Source organism: Urocitellus parryii, chromosome X, assembly GCF_045843805.1.
Source record: "Urocitellus parryii isolate mUroPar1 chromosome X, mUroPar1.hap1, whole genome shotgun sequence".
NCBI lineage: Eukaryota > Metazoa > Chordata > Mammalia > Rodentia > Sciuridae > Urocitellus > Urocitellus parryii.
In genome coordinates this window covers 115,549,080-115,571,800 of record NC_135547.1, presented here as the reverse complement: position 1 = coordinate 115,571,800, position 22,721 = coordinate 115,549,080, and the positions used below count along the sequence as shown (strand labels likewise).

The 22,721-nt window shown below is 37.5% G+C and overlaps 2 protein-coding genes across 3 annotated transcripts in view; both read left to right on the top strand.

Annotated features, from left to right (window-relative positions):
- The window catches only part of Mbtps2 (membrane bound transcription factor peptidase, site 2), a 47,100-nt gene that overhangs the window by 7,983 nt on the left and 16,396 nt on the right, over window positions 1-22,721 (top strand). For both annotated transcript variants that reach the window (XM_026401385.1, XM_026401386.1), the window contains exons 4-5: window positions 8,057-8,160; window positions 10,319-10,446. In XM_026401385.1, the coding sequence (XP_026257170.1) occupies window positions 8,057-8,160; window positions 10,319-10,446 (232 nt within the window). The remainder of the gene's footprint in view (window positions 1-8,056; window positions 8,161-10,318; window positions 10,447-22,721) is intronic.
- Window positions 14,824-15,957, top strand: Yy2 (YY2 transcription factor). The gene has a single exon (XM_026401387.1). The coding sequence runs from the start codon at window positions 14,824-14,826 to the stop codon at window positions 15,955-15,957; it is 1,134 nt and encodes a 377-aa protein (XP_026257172.1).

Sequence of the window (22,721 nt, the reverse complement as noted above, 5' to 3'; positions counted from 1 at the left end):
CAAATTCAATGATTTTGTCATTTCTTAGTGCTGCATAATACTCCATTGTGTATAGATGCCACATTTTTTTTTATCCATTCATCTATTGAAGGGCATCTAGGTTGGTTCCACAGACTACCTATTGTGAATTGTGCCGCTATAATCATTGCTGTGGCCGTATCCCTATAGTTCGCTCTTTTAAGGTCCTCAGGGAATAGTCCGAGAAGGGCGATAGCTGGGTCAAATGGTGGATCCATTCCCAGCTTTCCCAGGAATCTCCATACTGCTTTCCAAATTGGCCTCACCATTTTGCAGTCCTACCAGCAGTGTACAAGTGTACCCTTTTCCCCACATCCTCGCCAACACTTATTGTTGTTTGACTTCATAATGGCTGCCAATCTTACTGGAGTGAGATGGTATCTTAGGGTGGTTTTGATTTGCATTTCTCTGATTGCTAGAGATGGTGAGCATTTTTTCATGTACTTGTTGATTGATTGTATGTCCTCCTCTGAGAAGTGTCTGTTCAGGTCCTTGGCCCATTTGTTGATTGGGTTATTTGTTATCTTATTGTTTAATTTTTTTAGTTCTTTGTACATTCTGGATATTAGGGCTCTATCTGAGGTGTGAGGGGTAAAAATTTGTTCCCAGGATGTAGGCTCTCTATTTACCTCTTTTATTGTTTCTCTTGCTGAGAAAAAACTTTTTAGTTTAAGTAAGTCCCATTTGTTGATTCTTGTTATTAACTCTTGGGCTATGGGCGTCCTATTAAGGAATTTGGAGCCCGACCCCACAATATGTAGATCGGAGCCAACTTTTTCTTCTATCAGACGCAGTGTCTCTGATTTGATATCTAGCTCCTTGATCCATTTTGAGTTAACTTTTGTGGCTGGCGAGAGAAAGGGATTCAATTTCATTTTGTTGCATATGGATTTCCAATTTTCCCAGCACCATTTGTTGAAGATGCTATCCTTCCTCCATTGCATGCTTTTAGCCCCTTTATCAAATATGAGAAAGTTGTAATTTTGTGGGTTGGTCTCTGTGTCCTCTATTCTGTACCATTGGTCCACCTGCCTGTTTTGGTACCAGTACCATGCTGTTTTTGTTACTATTGCTTTGTAATACAGTTTGAACTCTGGTATCGCTATACCTCCAGATTCACACTTCCTGCTTAGAATTGCTTTTGCTATTCTGGGTCTTTTGTTTTTCCATATGAATATCATGATTGCTTTATCTATTTCTACAAGAAATGCCATTGGGATTTTGATTGGCATCGCATTAAACCTGTAGAGAACTTTGGGTAATATCGCCATTTTGATGATGTTAGTTCTGCCTATCCATGAACAGGGTACATTTTTCCATCTTCTGAGATCTTCTTCTATCTCTCTCTTTAGGGTTCTGTAGTTTTCATTGTATAAATCTTTCACCTCTTTTGTTAGGTTGATTCCCAAGTATCTTATTTTCTTTGAGGATATTGTGAATGGAGTGGTTTTCCTTATTTCCATTTCAGAGGTTTTGTTGGTGATATACAGGAATGCTAAAAAGAGAATCTTAACAGAATAATGAGGAGAGTTCACATTGACTAGGAAAGGAAGATAGAAATTGGGCATCTCAGTAATGAAACAATGTAACATAGGAGGGAATAATCATATTAATAATAAGACCTAGTTAACATTCAGCACTTCCTGTGTAAGCTTTCTGTACCTTTTTTTATTTTACTCTTATGATTATCCAGAGGTAACTATTGGTGTTCTCCCTGACTTACCGATGAAAAAAATCAAGGCACAGAGATAGTGACTCTACCTGTGGTCACAGCTAGTAAATAATAGGTCCATCATCACTGACCTTAGAGCCAACACACATTATGTTGTATTCCTCTGGAGGACAGATATTTCAAGAAAGTATAAATAATATTGACCTATATTTATGAATTATATGGTGGAAGAATGGGTAGGAGTGTCAGCAAGAGAACAGGACAATGCGGGAGATAAGATGGGAAATATAGGTAGGGTCTAGGTTAGGAAGGACCATTCTAGGAAGTTTTAGTTTTACCTATACATAATAGATATGTGCAAAATGGAGCAAAGTTGTCTAAACTAAAGATAGGGAGACCATTTAAGAAGGCTATTAGAAGTGATGAAGATCTAAACTAAATTAGTGGTATAGGAAAAGGAAGAGATGGATTCAAGTTATCTTTTGGAGTGCAGTTTTTAGACTTAGTGGCTGATTGAATGTGAGGTTAGAGGAAGAAGGAATAGTTCATGATGACTCTCAGGTTACCTGACTGGTTATTGTTCACCAAAAAGAGGATAGGATGGAAAGAAACTGATGGAGAAAACATGATCATTGACAGATGTATCTACCTCCTAGATTTTGAATGACAAAATGTTGTGTAGAGAAGAAATTGTTTCTTCTGATTTTTAGTTTATTCTAGTTTTCACAAAAATATTCATTCTATTAGGCAAACCGTGCTTTGGAACCATTAAGTTAGCAGCCAGCTCAGGAGGCTGAGGCAGGAAGGTTGTAAGTTCAAAGCCAGCCTAGGCAACTCAGTAAAATCCTATTTCAAAATTAAAAAATAAGGGGCTGAGTGTGTAGGTCAGTGGTAGAGTGACCCTCGGTTCAATCCCTAGTCCCTACCCTCCACTTACACACAAAGAAGTCAGCAAACCTGTAGTCCACCATGCCTATTTATGTGTAATTAAGGATATTATGTCTGATGGGTGCAGTGGCACACACCTGTACTCCCAGCAGCTTGGGAGGCTGAGGCAGGAGGATTGCAAGTTCAAAGTCAGCTTCAGTGTATAGAGTACAGTGAGGCCACAAGCAACTTAGTAAGACTCTGTCTCAAATTTTTGAAAAAGGGCTAGGTATGTGTCTCACTGGTTAGGTGTCCCTGGGTTTAATCCATGGTACCAAAAAAAAAAAAAAAAAAGAATTTTTGTCTCCTGAGTTTGATATAAGCCATTGTAGCTTAAAGAACATACATTCAGTTTACTCTAAAATTCCCTACACGCCTTGTTCAGTATTAATTCCTCAAACCCTGGCACTCTTGTGTTATTGAGAGTATTCTGTATTCAGTATTCTGGTACAGCTAATACCCTGTGTGATCACAGCAAACAGATGGGCCATTTTGTACTGTTGCCAGCAAATAAGACCTACCATCTGTTGGTATAGTCACATACTAAAACTCTTACCTTATCTCACTTATTATTACATCCAGAAGACAATAAAGAGAAGGAACAAATATCCTATTAGATCAGGCTTACTGGTTTATTTGAAAGGAAGGTAAGGCAACCTGGATATTTTGTGAGACAGAGGATATGAGAGTGAATCTTTTTTTTTTTTTTTTTGGTACCAGGATTGAACTCTCAACCAATGAGTCACATCCCCAGCCCTTTTTAAAAAATATTTTTAGTTATAGATGGACACAATACCTTTATTTTATTTATTTATTTTTATGTGGTACTAAGCCTCACACATGCTAAGCAAGTAAGTGTTCTGCCACTGAGCCACAACCCCAGCCCCTCAGCACCCCCCGCCCTTTTTTTAAGAGACAGGGCCTCACTAAGTTGCTGAGTCTGGCTTTGAACTCATGATCCTCTTGCCTTCACCTCAGGAGCCGCTGAGATTACAGATGTGTGTCACTGCACTTGGCCATAGTACATAAATTTAGAGAAGGGTCAGAGAAAACTAAACAACAGAATTGAACAGACCTTTAACAACATGAGACTGGAGCAAGTATGTTGAAAAGGGATATTGATATTTGTGGAAAAAAAAAGTAGCTCAATAGGGTCAAGTAAAGAGAACTTCAGATAATGAGATATTATGCATACATTACGAATGATGATGAAACGGATTTTATAACCAGAGAAAGGAGGCATGGAATTATTGGAATTTGGAAAATGATCAAAGCAGCATTCTGTTAATCTCCTCTTCATTTAATAAAGGAGGCTTAAAAGTGAAACTCCTGGGACTGGGATTGTGGCTCAGTGGTAGAGCGCTCACCTAGCACAGGCCGGACCTGGGTTCGATCCTCTCAGCACCACATAAAAATAAAGGCATTGTGTTGTATCCATCTACACCTAAAAAATAAATATTAAAAAAAGTGAAACTCCTCTGGAGCTGTGGATATAGCTCAGTGACAGAGCACTTGTCGAGCATGCGCAAAGCCCTAGGTTCAATCCCCAGTACAAAAAAAAAATTTTTAAATCCTAAAAAAATGAAACTCCTGCTGAATAAATTCTGATTGAGTTGGAATTAAAACTTTAAATCATAAAATACTTTGAAAGAAAGAACCTCAGATTATTGTTATATGAACAGAGAACGAGGAAGGCGTAAAACTAATGTCAAAGTATTAATTTTTTTTAAATTTTAAAGCTTTTTTTTTTTTGTAAAGAGTTTTAGATTCCTGGCAAAATTGAGAGGAAAATATTGAGTTTTCCTATATACCTCCCAACCCCTACATATGCACAGCCTCTTCCACAATCAACAAACCCCACCAGAGTGATATATTTGTTATAATTGACAAACCTACACTGGTGGGTCACCACCACTCAGAGTCCATAGTTGACAATAAAGTTCATTCCTACCTGTGTACAGTGGTGCACTCCTATAATCCCAGCAATTTAGGAGACTGAGGCAGAAGGATCACAAGTTTGAGTCAGCCTCAGCAACTTAGCTGACACTGGCTCAAAATGAAAATTAAAAAGGACTGGAATGGGGCTGGGGTTGTGGCTCAGTGGTAAAGTGCTTGCCTAGTATGTGTGAGGCACTGGGTTCAATTCTTAGCACTGCATATAAATAAATAAAATAAAGTGCATTGACAAGTAAAAAAATATTTTATTTTATTTTATTTATTTATTTTTTAAATATTTTTAAAAAAGGACTGGGTTGTTGCTCAGTGGTAGAGCACCCCTGGATTCAATCCCCAGTATAAAAGAAAGAAAAAAAAAAAAAACACCTCCCAGTATTGTAGGAAACGATGAATCTTGATAGATTTGACTACATAAAATTTATTTATAAACGAAAAGCAAGATAAGATTACAAGACAAACTAGGGAATACATTTGTGATGTATTACAAAGGACTGCTATATCTGAAGTAATCTTAAATATTAGTGAGGAAAAGGTGAATATTTATTTTGCTTATTTTGGAGCTGTGGGTTGAACCTAGGGGTTCAGACATGTTAGACAAGCAATCTATCCCCCCCAAGATGAATACTTTAGGATTTAAAAAAAAAGGTCATAAGATCATAAGTAGGCAACTCACAAATGTCAAAAATATTGACAAAAATATGAGGGAATTTCAGTTTTACTAATGAACAAAAAAATATAGTTCCATCACAAATTTGAATAAAATGAGCTTGTCCAAGCTTATGGAAGGGTTGGCTTTTGAAGAACAGCGTGATAGTATGTATCAAAGTTGTTAAGGTTTGGATATGACAAGTCCCCCAAAAACTTCTATGTTAATTCAGGAATATTCTGAGGTAAAATGATTGGATTGTGAGAGCTGTAACTTAATCAGTTCATCCTAGTTTGAATGGACTGACTTGATGGTTACTATAGGTGTGGGGCTTGGCTGGAGAAGGTGGGTCACTGGGTGTGCCTTAGAAAGGTGTATCTTCCCTCTAGCCCCTCCCCCAAACCCTCTCTGCTTCCTTGTTTCCTTGAGCCAAACACTTTCTTCTGCCACGCCCTTCCTCCATGATATTCCGCCTCATTCTAACCTAGAGCAATGAAGTCGGCTGCCCATGGACTAAAAATCTGAAACTGTGAGCCAAAATAAGTTTCCTCCTCTAAGTCGTTCTTGTCAAGTATTTTGGTCATAGAGACAAAGCCAACACACAAATCCCTTAAAGTTTGAGAGTAATTGTTTTCTTCCTGTGAGGCATAATGTTAACTAGTGGATAAAGATTAGCACATTTAATCCTCAAAATGCCCTTTTATGCAAATTTGGTTATTTCCATTTTAATGATATAGGAAATTGAAATGTTGAGGAATAATATGCCAACTTCCTCAAGGTCATTTATCTAGTTATTGATAGTCAGGACCTGGAGCCCAAGCAATATACCTCTAAAACCTGAGTCCTTAACAACTATGTTCGTCTAAAAATTTATTCCCCCAAAATATTTGGGTATATGTACCCATATCTTTATCATATTATTTAGAAGAGCAGAAACTTTTAAAACAATTAAATGCACAGCATTCCATTTCAAAGACTATAACATGACTATTAAAACTCGTGTTAAGCCTGGCGCAGTAGTGCACACCAGTAATCTCAGCAGTTCTAGAGGCTAAGGCAGGAGGATCCCAAATTCAAAGCCAGCCTCAGCATCTTGGTGAGGCTCTAAGTAATTTAGCAAGACCCTGTCTCAAAATATTTTAACAAAAGAGCTGGAGGTATGGGCTGGGGTTGTGGCTCAGCAGTAGAGTGCTTACCTAGCATAGCATGTGAGAGGCCCTGGTTTGATCCTCAGCACGGCATAAAAATAAATAAATAATAGTATTGTGTCCAACTAAAAAATAAATATTTTTTGAAATCTTTTAAAAAAAGAAGTGGGGGTGTGACTCAGTGGGTAAGTACCCCTGTGTTCAGTCAAGGGCTGGGGGGGTGGGGCGGGGTGAGGTGGGGATGGGGCTTCAAGGACTTAGGAAAGCATTGAAAACTTTAAAAAAAATTGTTTTTGTATTTGGCCAGCAGGGTTATACACTTCAATTTTTCTTTAAGTTTTCCAGTTTTTCTTCTTTAAACATTCTCAATTAATAAAATAATAATAATGAATGAAAGATGGTATTTTCTCCAGAAAGATAACATTTGGGTCACAACTCTTATACTGTGAGAAATAGGTGCTCATTATGGAAATTATATAATCTCTCCCTAAAATATGGTGTAAGTTGGGAGTGATCATTTACCTTATGAGAAGACTGTGGACTAACTAAAAGAATGTTATAATATCCAGCTCTTATAATAGCAAACTTCCTTTATATATGCATCAATATTTATATGCACAACATTTTAGGGGCACATGATTCCAAGACGACTCCTGCTCCTTGTGTCCATAATGTAGTTGTGTTCCAAGTGACTTAATATCTGCATTAAATTTCAATTTATAGGGCTGGGGTTGTGGCTTAGTGGTAGAACACTTGTCTAGCATGTGCGAGGCACTGGGTTTGATTTGCAGTAGCATATATAAATAAGTAAATAAAATAAAGGTCCACGAACAATTAATAAAATATATTTTTTAATTATATATATATACACACGTATACGTGTGTGTGTGTGTGTGTGTGTGTGTCTTTTTGGTACTATTTTCTGACCAATATAATTGACAAACTGAATAGAAGCAATGAAGGGCATTGTTTTCCCACACTGATCAGATGTTTTATTACACTAGCTTTCATTATCAGCTGTCCTATAATTTAAGAATATTAAAATGAAACTCACTAATTTGGGGCATGGGCAGGTGTTCTGAATCACTCCACATAAGTACTTAAAACCATACAGTAACAATTCAGAGGAAGGATTTATAATTTTTTAAGGACTCTAAATTTTAACAAATATCCTCAAATCAAGTATCCAGCCTTTGAGGATGGATCAACTGCTGCCTCCTTCACTGTCACTCTATACTCCCTGCCACTATGCTGGGCTCTCTCATGGTGAACACTTCAGGAAGCTGAAGATGCAACTTTTTTTTTTTTTTTTTTTTTTTGTGTGTGTGTGTGTGTGTGATGCTGGGGATTGAACCCAGGGCCTGTGTGCATGCAAGGCAAGCACTCTACCAACTGAGCTATATCCCAGCCCCAATAAAGTTCCAACTTTTTAACCTAGTGTCTCCTTTTCACTTTGTATCGGTGCTGTGCTTGTTCCAGACAAACTGCCAATTCAGAAACTGACTGGTGTTTCTGCTTTTAATTATGGTATAGATAAGTGAATCATTAATGTTCATGTTATCTTTAGTGTACATAACATGCAGTTTGGATGTCTAAGCTTTAATACCCAGTGAACATCATTATCTCTTGGTGGCCAAGCTCCCTTGCATCTCCAGCTGACAGTTACTGCCATGTTGTGTCTATGAACAGGTTCCTGGAATAAATTTACCTGTCAATCAACTGACCTATTTCTTCGCTGCAGTTCTCATTAGTGGTGTTGTACATGAAATTGGACATGGAATAGCAGCTATTCGGTAATGATATTTATCTTTGTTCTTTTCTACTACATGCAAAGCAGCTTTTCATTTAGGAGGGTTAGTTACTAAAATCTGTTGTATTTAATAACTATTAGTCTTTCTCTGGAAATTGCCCAGTGCATATCCCTCATGTATTACTTTGAGGTAGCTTATTTTTTCTAGAAAAGATTAATATATTGATGAATGTGCATATCTATAATTTGTGTCCTTCTGCCTTTTGCTGGCATGGTTGTGGCTTCATGGTGCTTCAAGGTTTTTCTTTTTTTTTTTGTTATTTTGCTTAAAATTTCTGAGCATTTTTTTTTATTGGTTGTTCACAACATTACAATAGGGCATTATGTAAAATTGTGGATGTGTAACCAACGTGATTCTGCAATCTGCATTTGGGGTAAAATTGGGAGTTCATAACCCACTTCAATCTAATGTATGAAATATGATATGTCAAGTGCTTCAAGGTTTTTCATCCCATCTTGAAAGCTAATGTTTCTATTTGTCATTGGGTTAGAATCATAACCATTGCACTCAATCTCCCCCACACACCTTGCTGCTTTCTTTTTTTTTTAAGTTTTCAATGGACCTTTATTTATTCATATGTGGTGCTGAGAATCAAACCCAGTGCCTCAAACATGCTAGGCAAGAACTCTACCATTGAGCTACAACCCCAGCCCCCACCTTGGTACTTTCTTTGGCTTATTAGCTGAAATAATTTCCTGCATCTGGTCATGTGCAGTATTGGCTAGAGTAAGAAAACTAAAAATGCTGATTTAACAAATATCATAGCCTATCTAGAAACTCAAGTGGAAGATAAGAAGAGGACGAAACCTAGGACTTCCTTTGAGAATCGTGTCTTGGTGGTCTTTAATACCCAAGTATAATCATTCTAATTATACCTGAGTAATTAAAAGCCTACTAAAATTATAAAATCACGATGGAGCCAGGCATGATGTTGCACACTTGTAAACCCAGCAGTTCAGATCACAAGTTCAAAGCTACCTCAGCAACTTAGCAAGACCTTGTTTCTAAGTAAAAAATAAAAAAGGGCTGGGAATGTGGCTTAATAATTAAGCCTAGTGATTAGCTCTAGGTTCAATCCCTGGTGCCAAAAACAACAAAAATCATAGTGGAAAGAAGGTACATCACAACTTCCTTGTCACCCTGCTGATAATTACTGCCATAACCAAGCATTCTCACAGGAATGTGTTTCATCCTTTTGAGTATGTAGCCGAGAGAAAAGGCAAACTACTATTTAAAGGAAATAACTTGATTGCTTCTTATTATTGTCCAGTTGCTTATGAACTAGAGTCTGTTGGCAATAAATCCTCATCTTGACAGAACATACACTGTTGTACAGATGTGCATGGTAGTGATTTAAAGGGCAATTAACTTTTATTTTAACTCTCACCTTTGCTTTTATGTTGCAGTCTTTTAGGGTTTACATATAGAGGTGTTGTTATTAACAACTTAATAGTATAACTTGGGTAATTATTTTTTTAATAAAATCTCAATTGCCAACAAAAGTAAATTGTATTGTCTTATATATTTAGTATTGACAGCACAATATATTAGGGTGCTGCTTTTCTTTTAGAGTAGCTGTTTGGTCTTATGAGACTGTTAGTATAATGCTTATTTTAGAAAATGAAGTGATAAAAATAGTTCTCTTAAGGACAATCTGAGCATTATATATTTTCAAAAATATTTAACATTACCTCAATAGGAATAAATCTCCCCTGCTATTTGTAATTGCTAAGATAATTAGAATTATTTGATAATTTACTTGAATTATATATTCTTCTGTGTCTTTCTCTAAAAATAGTTCATAGGAAACCATAAAAATTATTATCATTTAATTTCTCAGCAATAACCATCTGTTTATGTATATGTCTAATTTCAATTATTATTCAGCATAATGAAGTAGTTAGTCTATATCAGAATGCTATCTGTCTTATGTAATTCTTAATTTCTTAGACAGCCAAATATATACTACACTATTCTAAAATCATGATTATATATTGTATCAACACAGTTTTTTAGATTCCAGGGACTTGGTTTTCAAATCAAAATTTGAAATTAGAGTGATTTTTTAAAATTACATAAATTATTACTCTGACAAATGCAATAGTATTAGTAAATTCCTTTTTCTCTTGTGATTTCTTAGGGAACAAGTTCGGTTTAATGGCTTTGGGATTTTTCTCTTCATAATTTATCCTGGAGCATTTGTGGATCTGTTCACTACCCATCTGCAACTTATATCACCAGTTCAGCAGCTAAGGATATTTTGTGCAGGTAACAGAAGACTTTTTCTTTTTTTTTTTTTTTTAACATTCATCTGTGGTTTTTGTTTTAGTTTTCTATGGTTAGTGGTTTTATTGAAAGTACTGACATCAAAAATTACATCTTTTGGTTAATAAACTTAGCTTATAAGGCTCCCTTAAAAGTAGTACAATAAAATAATTTATAATTATTTCTTTAAGACCAACTGAAACAACACAAATGGTTAAAATTTAAAAAAACAAAACACAGAATAAAGCTTTGTTTTTACTGACACAAAAAATGACCAAGGGCTGGGGATATAGCTCAGTTGCAGAGCACCTACCTAGCATGTACTAGTTCCTGTGATCCCCAGCCCTACAAAATAAAAGAAAAACAGAGCCTGCAAACTATGAAGAATGTTACTTCAGCTGAAATACAGGGCAATTTGCTCAAATCAAAAGAGAACTTGAAGAATCAACCAAGAGATAAAGGAATTCAGAAATGGAGAAGAGATAGCACTCAAGGATGGGCAGGATGGATAATGACTTCTAGCATTGTCAGAGTTCAGAGAAACAGAATCACTTGGAGATATACAGCTACATAGGAAGAAATTCTGGGATACATAGATCCATCTGAGTTAAATTAGTATATGACAAATTCATCACAATTCTGCATCTCTTTAAAAGGAATAACTGAAGCTAAGCAAGAGTGTAATTATAATTCTTTTTTTTTTTTTTTTTTTTTTTTTTTTTGGAGTGGGATACCAGGGATCGAACTCAGGGGCACTCAACCACTGGGCTACATCCACAGCCCTATTTTGTATTTTATTTAGAGACAGGGTCTCATTGAATTGCTTAGTGCTGAGACTGGCTTTGAACTTGCAGTCCTTGAACAGACTGTGACTATACAACTGTCCAAAAAAATTGGAGGTGAGGAAAGTAAAAACAGGAAGTCTAAGTACTAATGTTCTCAACTTCATCATAGTGGAAAGAGAGTCTACCTGAAGTTGATAAATCAGAAATAGAGGCTTGACTATACCACTTAAATGTAAACACTACAAGATCTAAAGATATACATAAAACTTTCAAATTACAATAGTGAAAGCATGAAACAGGTCAACAAAACTGATATCATCAAAAGATAAATAAGTCGGGTGTCTCAGGAGACTGAGGCAGGATTCCAAAGCCAGCCTCAGCAAAAGTGAGGCACTAAGCAACTCAGTGAGACCCTGCCTCTAAATAAAATATAAAATAGGGCTAGGAATATGGCTCAGTGGTCAAGTGCCCCTGAGTTCAATCCCCAGTACCCCCCCCCCCAAAAAAAAAAAACACAAAAAAAAATCAAAAAAACAACCTTTTAAAAGATACATTTATCTGGTCAGTATATAGAAATGAAATAAATTTTCCTATTAAAAGAGAGTGCTAGAGCTGGGAATATTGCTCAGTTGGTAGAGTGTTTGCCTTGCATGCATAAGGCCTCTGGGTTCTAATCCCCAGAACCACACACACAAAATAAATAGTGCCAGACAGCCAGAAGAATGAGAAATTATACTCCATTATATGTGATGTATCCAAAGTGCATTAAGTGAGGCACAGGGATCACTTTGTAATAATGAAGAATATAAGATAATATGAAAACATAATAGTGGGGCTGAGGGTATAGCATTGGCTTAGCATGCAGAAGCCTTGAGTCCAATACACAATGCAACAAGGGAGAAAAAAAGAAAAGAAAGAAAGAAAGAGAAAAATAAAACAATAGGGGCTCGGGATGTGGCTCAAGTGGTAGCGTGTTCACCTGGCATGCGTAAGGCACTGGGTTCGATCCTCAGCACCACATAAAAATAAAATAAAGATATTGTGTCGGGCTGGGGATGTGGCTCAAGCGGTGGCTCGCTCCCCCGGCATGCGTGCGACCCGGGTTCGATCCTCAGCACCACATACCAACAAAGATGTTGTGTCCGCCGAGAACTAAAAAAAATAAATATTAAAAATTCTCTCTCTCTCTCTCCTCTCTCACTCTCTCTTTAAAAAAGATATTGTGTCCACCAAAAACTAAAAAATAAACATTTAAAAAATAAAATAAACAATAGTTATGAATCTTGTTGTATGAAGTAACAAACCATCAAACCTTAGAACAAAAAAAAAAATGGAAAAGGCTCAAGGAGAAACAAATGTAATAAAGATATTCATCTTTCAACACATGATGATAAGTATAAGAAAGAAAAGCTTTGGAAGCTCAAATTAGTAAGATAGGTAAATCAAATTCTATAACATAAACACAGAAGACAATTTACTTTCAAGTGCCCATGAAATTAAAAAAAAATGACCATGTATTAGTTCACAAAAAAGTCTTCAATAAATTACTAAAATAATAGTAGGAACTTAAGTAAAACCACCTAAAATTTAGAATTTTGTTTTAATCACATGTTGGATCAACTTAAAACCAGAATTGCAGTATAAAAATGATGATAATTAAATCATTTTACCAGAATAAGTTGTGAAGTTTTGCTAAAAGTTTGCCATAAGGAAAATTCACTATCTTAGGTGATTATTATGCAATTAGAAATGGAAATAAATAAGTTAAATATTCAACTTGAGTATGAAGAGCTGGGGTATAGCTTGGTGGTAGAGCACTTGCCTAGCATGGCTAAAGCCATGAGTTCAATCCTTAGTACCAAAAAAAAGGAAAAAAAAAATGAAGAGTAGGAAAAGAGCTATAAAATCGTTTTTAGAATGAAGAAGTAATAAGAATATAGGGTATGGGGCTGTAGCCCAGTGGCTGAATGCTTGCCTACACATATGAGGCACTGGGTTCTATCCTTAGCATAAAAATAAGCAAATAAAATAAAAGCCTATCCATCTACAACTACAAAACAATTTTTGAAAACGAATAGAGGCAGAAAACAATGGAAAAAATAAAATTAGAACTGTTAAATCTAAGAGTTAGTTGAAGGAAAAAAAGATTAAATGATGGGAGGAAGCATCTATAGACAGAATTAGTTAGTGTGGGAATTGACAGCTAATGCAGAGAAAATTAAAACAAAGTTGATGAAGAATGCCCCTATAAAATTCACAGGTAGAATTCTTTAATTTTTTGTATTACCATGGATTGAACCCAGGGTTGCTTAACCTCTGCAGCCCTTTTTAGTATTTTATTTAGAGACAGGGTCTCATTAATTTTCTTAGGCCCATGCTAAGTTGCTGAGGCTGGCTTTGAACGTGTGATCCTCCTGCCTTAGCCTCCCCAGTCACTGGGATTATAGGCATGCACCACCACTCCGGGCTCTTTCAAATCTTGAATGTATAGATTTTCTTTTCTTTTTCTTTTTTCTTTGGACCAGGGATTGAACTCAGAGGCACTTAACCACTGAGCCGTATCCCCAGCCCATTTTATTTTTTGTTTTGAGACAGGGTCTCACTAAGTTGCTGAGGCTAGCCTTGAACTTGTTTTCCTCCTGCCTCCCTCTTCCAAGTTGCTGGAATAACAGGCTTGCGCCACTGCCCCAGCAAAACTGAAACTTTTTTTAAAGTCAATATACCAATGGTATATCTTTCGTGTATAGCATAGAAAATTTATAAGCATATGGCCTATCTCAAGAATGCAAGGATGGCTCATCATTAGGAAATCTATTTGACTGTAGTAAATATTTTTCACCATTAGGGGAAAAACTTTCCTCATCTCAGAAGATACTGACAGTGTTTAACAAAATTCAAAATCTGTTTATAATTTGTAAAATACTAAAAGTAGGAATAACTGTATATTTCATACTGGTTTAACATTTAGAAGCATTTCTATTAAAGGACAAGACAACGAATCCCACTATCAACTATTGCTGATACTATTAAATGTTGACCTGTAAATGTGGATCAGTGCAATTAAATTAGAGGAAATAAAGAAGCTTAAATATTAAAAATGAGTGGCTTTTCTTTTTTCCCCAGATACTTAATTATAAGCCTGGTTAGGGGGGTTACAAAATCAACTGAAATGAAATGCAAAAAAATTCAGTAAGGATCTGGACAGCAAAATTAACGTTCAAACAACAGTAGCGGGGCAAGAAAGCCGGAAGTTCAATGCGAACACGCGAGCACAAGCACGTGGGTATAGAGGAGCACGTGGGCATAGACGTGGGTATAGACGTGGGCACGCGATTGCTCAGTGGCCGGAAGTGCCTGCGTGTGGTGCCCAGGCGCATGCGCTTGGTGTTCCCAGAAGAACGAGCGTCTTCTGACTCAACCGCCTGTAATTTGCCTTAGAGCCCACGCTTTCTTCAAGCACACGAGCTTTTTCCAAGCTCGTGCCTTCCTCTGCAGTTCGTGCTTTTGTACCTGAACCTGCGTTCTCCGTGGTTCTCCGCCATCTCCTGGCCTGTACCAGCTGCGGAGTAGCCGAGACCACTGCAAAGTCTCTGCCATGTCCTCAGACAGCGTTATCTACATTACCACAGAAAATTTGGAGATGCCTATAGATGTTGTAGAACTGCACCAGATTAATGTGGAAACGGTTCCTTTGGAGACTATGGCCGTGCAAACCATTGAAGTGTACGAGGATATTAGCGGTGATTGGGTCCACGGTGGCCACAACCACCCACCGCTAATTGCACTTCAGCCTCTGGTCACTCCCACTACCAGCCACGGAGACCACGATCAGGAAATGATCATGGTGCAGACACAAGAGGAGGTGGTGGGTTACTGTGATGCAGACAACCTGCCAGCCAACAATGAGCTCGAGGGCGAAGTGGTTGACCCAGTCGGCAGTGAAGATGTCAGTTTCCAGCAGACCCTAGCATCTCTTTCTGGCTCCACCAAGTCCTCAGCCTGTGGTCACAGTGATGGGAAGCACACCAGCCGGAGTGGCAAGCACAGCAGCAAGAATGCCAGCAGTGAGGCCAAGGTAGGAAAGGGCAGCTCTGAACTGGGCAGTAAGAAGTGGGAACAGAAGCAGGTGCAGATTAAAACCCTGGAGGGAGAGTTCTCTGTCACTATGTGGTCCTCAGTTGACAAAGGAAACCAGGGGACAGAGGTTCAAGGACAGACTGAAAACTCACCTCCTGATTATTCTGAGTACATGACAGGGAAGAAACTTCCTCCCGAAGGAATACCAGGTATTGACCTCTCTGATCCCAAGCAGGTGGCAGAATTTACCAGAATGAAGCCAAAAAAACCCAAAGAAGATGGCCCAAGAAACATCGCTTGCCCTCATAAAGGCTGCGTGAAGATGTTCAGGGATAATTCTGCTATGAGAAAACATCTGCACACCCACGGTCCCCGAGTCCACGTATGTGCAGAATGCGGCAAAGCTTTCGTTGAGAGCTCCAAATTAAAGCGACATCAGTTGGTTCACACTGGAGAGAAGCCCTTTCAGTGCACCTTTGAAGGCTGCGGAAAGCGGTTTTCTCTGGATTTCAACTTGCGCACCCATGTACGAATCCACACCGGAGACAGGCCCTACGTGTGCCCTTTTGATGGCTGTAATAAGAAGTTCGCTCAATCAACTAACCTGAAGTCGCATATCTTAACGCATGCCAAGAACAAGTCAAGCCAGTGAAAAAAGATCCTTCCCCAATTCAGGAAGTATCTTCCACTGGTATGGTTGAGAGTATGTCTGCCCTTTGTTGTTTGAGGAAAAAAAGGTGTTTTCCAAGAAAAAAGGAAAACGTATCCTGAATATGCAAGGTCATGTTTTGATAGAATAGTAAAAGTTATAATATTTCTGAAAAAGCAAATTTTATGTACCATAATATTGCTAAAATGCACTTACTGCCTTGTTCTGTAATGATATTTCTGTGAAGTTTTTTCCCTACAGGAGAATGATTGATGAGCCTGACATCAAAGGACAGTTTGTACAAGCTGAGTTAGAGACTTTTGTTATTCTTAAAAATATGAAGTTCACTTATTGCCTATATTTTAAATTTTTATTTTCCAAATGTTCATCTTTATACTCTTAGAAATATGTTTGGGAATACTGTTTTGATTTTTTTTTTTTTTTTTTGGAGGTGAATAAGTTTGACTGCAGAGGTTTTCTTTAAAAGAATGAACATTTACATACTTAGGTATTTTCCTGCTGAAGAAAAGTAACTTTTATTTGCTGTCTTAATTTTGGTTGTATTCTTTGATGTTAATACATTTTGCATAACTAAGCTGCATTGAATTGAATGGCATTGAACATTAGATGATTTGATAGTATTAGTCAGTTTGAGCCTATTTTGGTCAATTTTATTTTCCAAAATATATTACCAGATGTTATCATCCAATGTGATTTCTTTGCTTGTTAGAGTAGTGCTCAGATAGAGAATATATTGTTTGCATATTGATTTTCAATACGTTATATATACATCCTGTGTAACAGAAAAAAGCAAAAATAAAATAGCTGTTCTAAAAGAAGGGAAATAAAGCTTGTCTGTATAAATACAGTGTCTAGGAAATGTAGGAAAAGTGAAGGGTGCTACTGGTATCTGATGGGTATAGGGAAAGAGTACTGCTAAATGTCCTATAGTGCATAGGACAATCCCCCACGACAAAGAATTATCCTGCTGAAATCCCTGCAGTACCAGTGTTAAGAAACCTGCTCTGGACAAAGTTGTAACAGTTTTCGTGTGTGCTTATAGACAAATCATTAATGGATGAGAAGGTTAGAAAGAAATTTGTTCCACCATCCCCATTGTCACTTAAGCTATCGTAGACAAATTCAGAATCTAGAGGGGTGATACTGTACTAGGCTGCATGCCTGGCAAGAAATAGGAGACCACCTGTAGAGTCATGGAATCTATGCAGCTGTGTGCCCTAACCTTCATTCCTTTTGTTCATGCCTTGTTTCTTTGACTAGTATTAGCACCATGGGGTTGGGAGTGGGGGTGGGGAGGAAGATGGATAAAGGGATAGGTGCGCAGCAGGGGCATGAGGGGGTCATGGGGGGAAAAAGGAGTCACGCGGAGAGGGAGGGGGAGCCGGTAGAGCCGTGGGGGAGGGCACGCACCCACAATATTCCGAATTGGTTTTCCCAGAGTGAATTGAAGAAATTAGAGGGTTTTTTGTTTTACTTTTGTTAATAAACCTATGAAAGCTGTATAATAAAACACATGTGAGTATCTTTTGTAATCTTAAAGTGGAAAAGACTACAAAGGAACCCATTGACCATGCCAAAACTTAAAATGCCTATAAATGCAAAACTATAAAATGAGCCAAAGAAACTCAGAGGAGAAAATTATAATACCTATTACAAAGGACTAAATTCCTCTATTTATATTTTATAAGTAATAATGTATACAAATTAGGTTTTTAAAGGAGAGCGCTTAGCAAGTGACCAAGGATGTACACAGGCATTGGATAGAAATATGCAGCTCTCTGAAGAAATACGAATAGCCTTATAGAATGTGTAGGATCTTTCATGAGACACAGAATCATGCCAGGTGTGGTGGCACATGCCTGTAATCTGGCTCAGGATTCGGAGGCAGGAAGATTGCAAATTCAAAATCAGCCTTAGCAATTTAGCAAAGCCCTGAGCAATTTAACAAGGCCCTGTCTCAAAAAAATAAATAAATAAATAAAAAGGTTGGGGATATAGCTCCCTGTTTAACTGCCCCTGGGTTCAAACCCCAGTACCAAAATAAAATAGAAATCAAGACAGATTTCATTTTTTCACCCAGCAGATTGTATCAAAGACTAAATTTAATATAGTATTCACTCTATTCAGAGGGAAGAGAAACTTGAAATATAGGAACATAAATTAATGTAAATTTATTGAAGGTCAATTTTATTTCACATACTTTTTTGATCCAACAATTCCATTTCTAGATAATTTTCTATCTCCTTACGGATGCATGCTTAATTAGATGCATAATAAAAGCAAACCTGTTGCCAGGCACTGTAATGTGTGCCTGTAATCCCAGCATTTCTGTAATCCCGCTGCTCATCCCATTAGCTTGTGAGGCTGAGGCAGGAGGATCAGGAGTTCAAAACCAGCCTCAGCAACAGTGAGGTGCTAAGCAACTCAGTGAGACCCTCTCTCTAAATAAAATACAAAATAGGGCTGGGGATGTGGCTCAATGGTTGAGTGCCCCTGAGTTCAATCCTCGGTACCAAAACGGGGTGGAGGGTAGTCATGACTAAATATGGGAAAAGGTCTAAAATATAGTATAATACATAATTTAATACCATTGCTAGGGTTTTTTGTTTGTTTGTTTATGTTGCTGGGGATCAAACCCAGTGCCTAGCACATATCAGACAGCTGCTCTACCACTGAGCACATCCCCAGCCCACCTTTGGTGTTTTTAAGAGATGTATCTGTATATAATAGAAGATATCATTTACCCCACAAATTCTAGACCAGACTTACTCTGGGTATTTCTAGAATTAACCACTTAGAAAACTTTTTAAAAACAATTTGCAATGTGCACATGGTAAATGGAACATATGTTTACTAGGTATCTACCTGCTTTAATAACTAAAATAACAGTGACCTAAATTATCATAAAATTTTCTAAATATAAGCAGTTCAGTGTTGATATGATGATTCTGTGATTTGGCAGACTTTTGGGCTCTTCCTGTCTTGTGAGCTCTTCTATTCCCAGCATTCAGCTTCTTTGTCACAGACTCAAGTCCAACTCCATCATAGTACATTCCAGCGCAGAGTTGTTCCTGTTACTTCCACTTATACTAATAATGCACCTACCCTGGTTCTAATAATGCCTCTAACCTGTCAATGAGAAAAACTTATGGAAAAATGGAAGACTGTATATAGGAGGAGAGTGTGCTAGTGAATGCTTAACTCCTGGCTCTGGAGGGCAGGGTGGGAAGCCCTGATACTAGCATTTGCTGGTTTCTATGGTGTAAATGCTCCCACCATGATCATTTCAAGCTACTGACCTACAGTTTCTGAAGAAGGAATTGGGAAGAAATGTACACAATTGACCTGGCAAGCTGGTAGGAACAGTTCTACCACACCAATGAGTTCATGTAATTATCTCTGCCACAGGATAAGGTATAAGTCCTAAGAGAAAAAAAATGAGTTTTTTTAATTGGTTGTTCAAAACATTACAATGCTCTTGACATATCATATTTCATACATTTGATTCAAGTGGGTTATAAACTCCCATTTTTATCACGTGAACAGATTGCAGAATCACATTGGTTACACATCCACGTTTATACATACTGCCATACTAGTGTCTGTTGTATTTTGCTGCCTTTCCTATCCCCTTCCTATCCCCCCTCCCCTCCCCTCTCCTCCCCTCCCATTTTCTCTCTCTACCCCATCTACTGTAATTCATTTCTCTCTCTTGTTTTTTTTCCCCTTTCCCCTCACATCCTCTTATATGTAATTTTGTATAACAATGAGGGTCTCCTTCCATTTCCATGCAATTCCCCTTCTCTCTCCCTTTCCCTCCCACCTCTCATCCTTGTTTAATGGTAATCTTCTTCTCATGCTCTTCCTCCCTGTTCTGTTTTTAAAAAACTATAAAACAGGGCTGGGGTTGTGACTCAGTGGTAGAGCGCTTGCCTAGCATGTGTGAGACACTGGGTTCAATTCTCAACACTGCATATAAAGAAATCAAAGGTCCATTAACAACTAAAAATATATTTTAAAAAAACTAAAACAGAAGGTTGGAGTGTAGCTCAGTGGTAACACACTTGCCTAGCATGCACAAGGCTCTGGATTCCATCCCCAACACTGCAAAAGAAGTATGTTTAGAATCTGGAGGTATAGTTCAGTAATAGATCATGTACTTAGCTTGTGTGAGATCCTGGGTTTGATTCCTAGCACCAAAAAGGAAAAAAAAAAAAAAAAAGAAGGAAGGAAGGAAGACAAAAAACCAAAAACCTGTATCCAGTTTTTTATTTTTTTAGGTTTAAATTCCCATTCACTTTTTTTTAATTTGTTCTTTTTAGATACACATGACAGTAGAGTGTATTTTGACATATTATGTATACATGAAGTATGAATTCCTATTCTTGTGGTTGTACATGTATATTGGTTGTATATTCATAATGAACATGGGAATGTCCAATTCATTCTATTGTCTTTCCTATTCCCATCCTCTTTCCCTTCCCTCATTTCCCTTTGTCTAATCTATGAACTTCTACTCCCCAACCCCGCCCTTATTTTGTGTTAGCATCTGCATATCAGAACATTTGGCCTTTGGTTTTTTGGGATTGTCTTATTTCACTTGGCATATTTTCCAGTTCCATTTACTGGCAAATGCCATAATTTTATTCTTCTTTATGGCTGAATAATATTCCATTGTGTATGTATAACACATTTTCTTTATCTATTCATCTATTGAAGGGCACCTAGGTTGGTTTCATAGCTTAGCTTTTGTGAATTGAATTGCTATAAACGTGATGTGGCTGCATCACTGTAGTAGGCTGATTTTGAGTTCTTTGTAAAAACCTGTATCTTAAAATGCCCTTTATTTTGTTTGTATACGTATTTCTGGACATTCACAATGCATCATAACCTAGAACTAAACACCACATTCATTCTTCAATAATTGTAACAATACAAATTTTAAATGGATAATTATCTTATGAGTCCTTTAGCCAGCCATAGTAGTGGGTGCCTGTAATCCCAGCAACTCAGGAGGCTAAGGCAGGAGGTTTGCAAGTTCAAGGCTGGCCTCAGCAACTTAGTGAGACCCTGCCTCAAAAAATAAAAAGGGCTGGGGATGTAGCTCAGTGGTAGAGACCCGCCCCTGAGTTGAATCCCCAGTACTGCAGGGGGAAAAAAAGTCTTTTAAAACCATTCTTAAATATCCTTAAAGAATTATTAGAAAACATGCTGGTTTTTACCTTTGGATAAATAAATATATGCATAAATATACTCACATACTTGCTGGTGTGGTCAGAGAAAATTTCAGGAGGGATAAAAGGAAAATGTTGAATATGTTTACTGTGAGTGGTACTGGTAGGTAAAATAGGGAAATCTTTATTTATTTATTTATTTTGCAGTACTGGGATTGAACCCAGGACCTCACATATGGTAGGCAAGCACTCTACATTCCCAACTAGGGCCAATAATTGGGTCCACATATCTCCTTCAGAGTTTACTAATTGGCATAGGAGTAACTAGTCCTGCTATCTATCTACCTAACCCGTCACCTTCTCATTCCCAGTTGGAAGTTGTCAGCCTAATGGAGAATGAGGTGGCTTTGCTCTGCCATCTTTCCCAGGCAGAGGGATAAGGAGAGGTGGAATGGGGGATATGCTCATCTTGCCATGAAATCAATAGAGGGCAAATTCAAATATTTAGAATTATCTGTAAGAAGGGATTAATCAGAGCTGTGGTTGTGGCTCAGTGGTAGAGCACTTGCCTAGCATGTGTGAGGCACCGGGTCCCTTCCTCAGCACCACATAAAAATAAATAAATAAAATAAAGATCTGTCAACATCTAAAAAATATTTTAAAAAAGAAGGGATTAGTATCTCATTCCCTGCTAAATAGTTACTTATCTGTGGGCTCACCTTGCTGTTGCCCAAAGTGGAAATGAGCAAGGGGGAATATACATAAATTACATACTTAGAGAGAGAGAGAGAGATAACAGATTCGTGTGCACATAATGCCTAGCTTATTGATTTTAAACTTAATAATTTCATTGCTTCTAAAATGTCTTCCCACTTCCATGTAAAAAGTCCAGAATATTATTTATGGTAGTCTACTGAAGAATACTTAATTGTGCTTTTATAATGCTACTTTTAAAGCACTGCATGTGTAATAGCTACTGTTTTTGGTTTGAAGTTTTTGTTTTGTTTTGTTTTTGATACCAGGAATTGAGCCCAGAGTCTTTTAATAACTGAACCACATCACCATCTCTTTTTATTTTATTATTATTATTTTAATTTTGAAACAGGGTCTCACTATGTTGCTTAAAGTCTCACTAAGTTGCTGAGGCTGACTTTGAACTTGCAATCCTCTTGCCTCAGCCTCCTAAGCCACTGGGATTACAGGCATATGCCATCGTGCCCAGGTAATAGCTATTTTTTAAAGCAATGAAATACATACTGATTTTGAAAAGGAAAATCCAGTAGCCATATATCTGAAATTTGGTGAGGAAGAGAGATGAGATAGATGCTTCCTGAGCAAATTTTATAGGAAGGTGTTTAAATTTTGAACTAAAGTATAAAGAATTTTCAGAAGGGAGATTAAATAGTACCCACTGCCCAATCCTAAGTGAAGAGCAAATTGCTTTTAAAAAGTTCTTGGAGCCAGGCATGGTGACACACTCCTGTAATCCCAGCAACTCTGGAGGCTGAGGCAGGAGGATCAGGAGTAAAAGCCAACCTCAGCAATTTAGCAAGACCCTGTCTTGAAATAAAA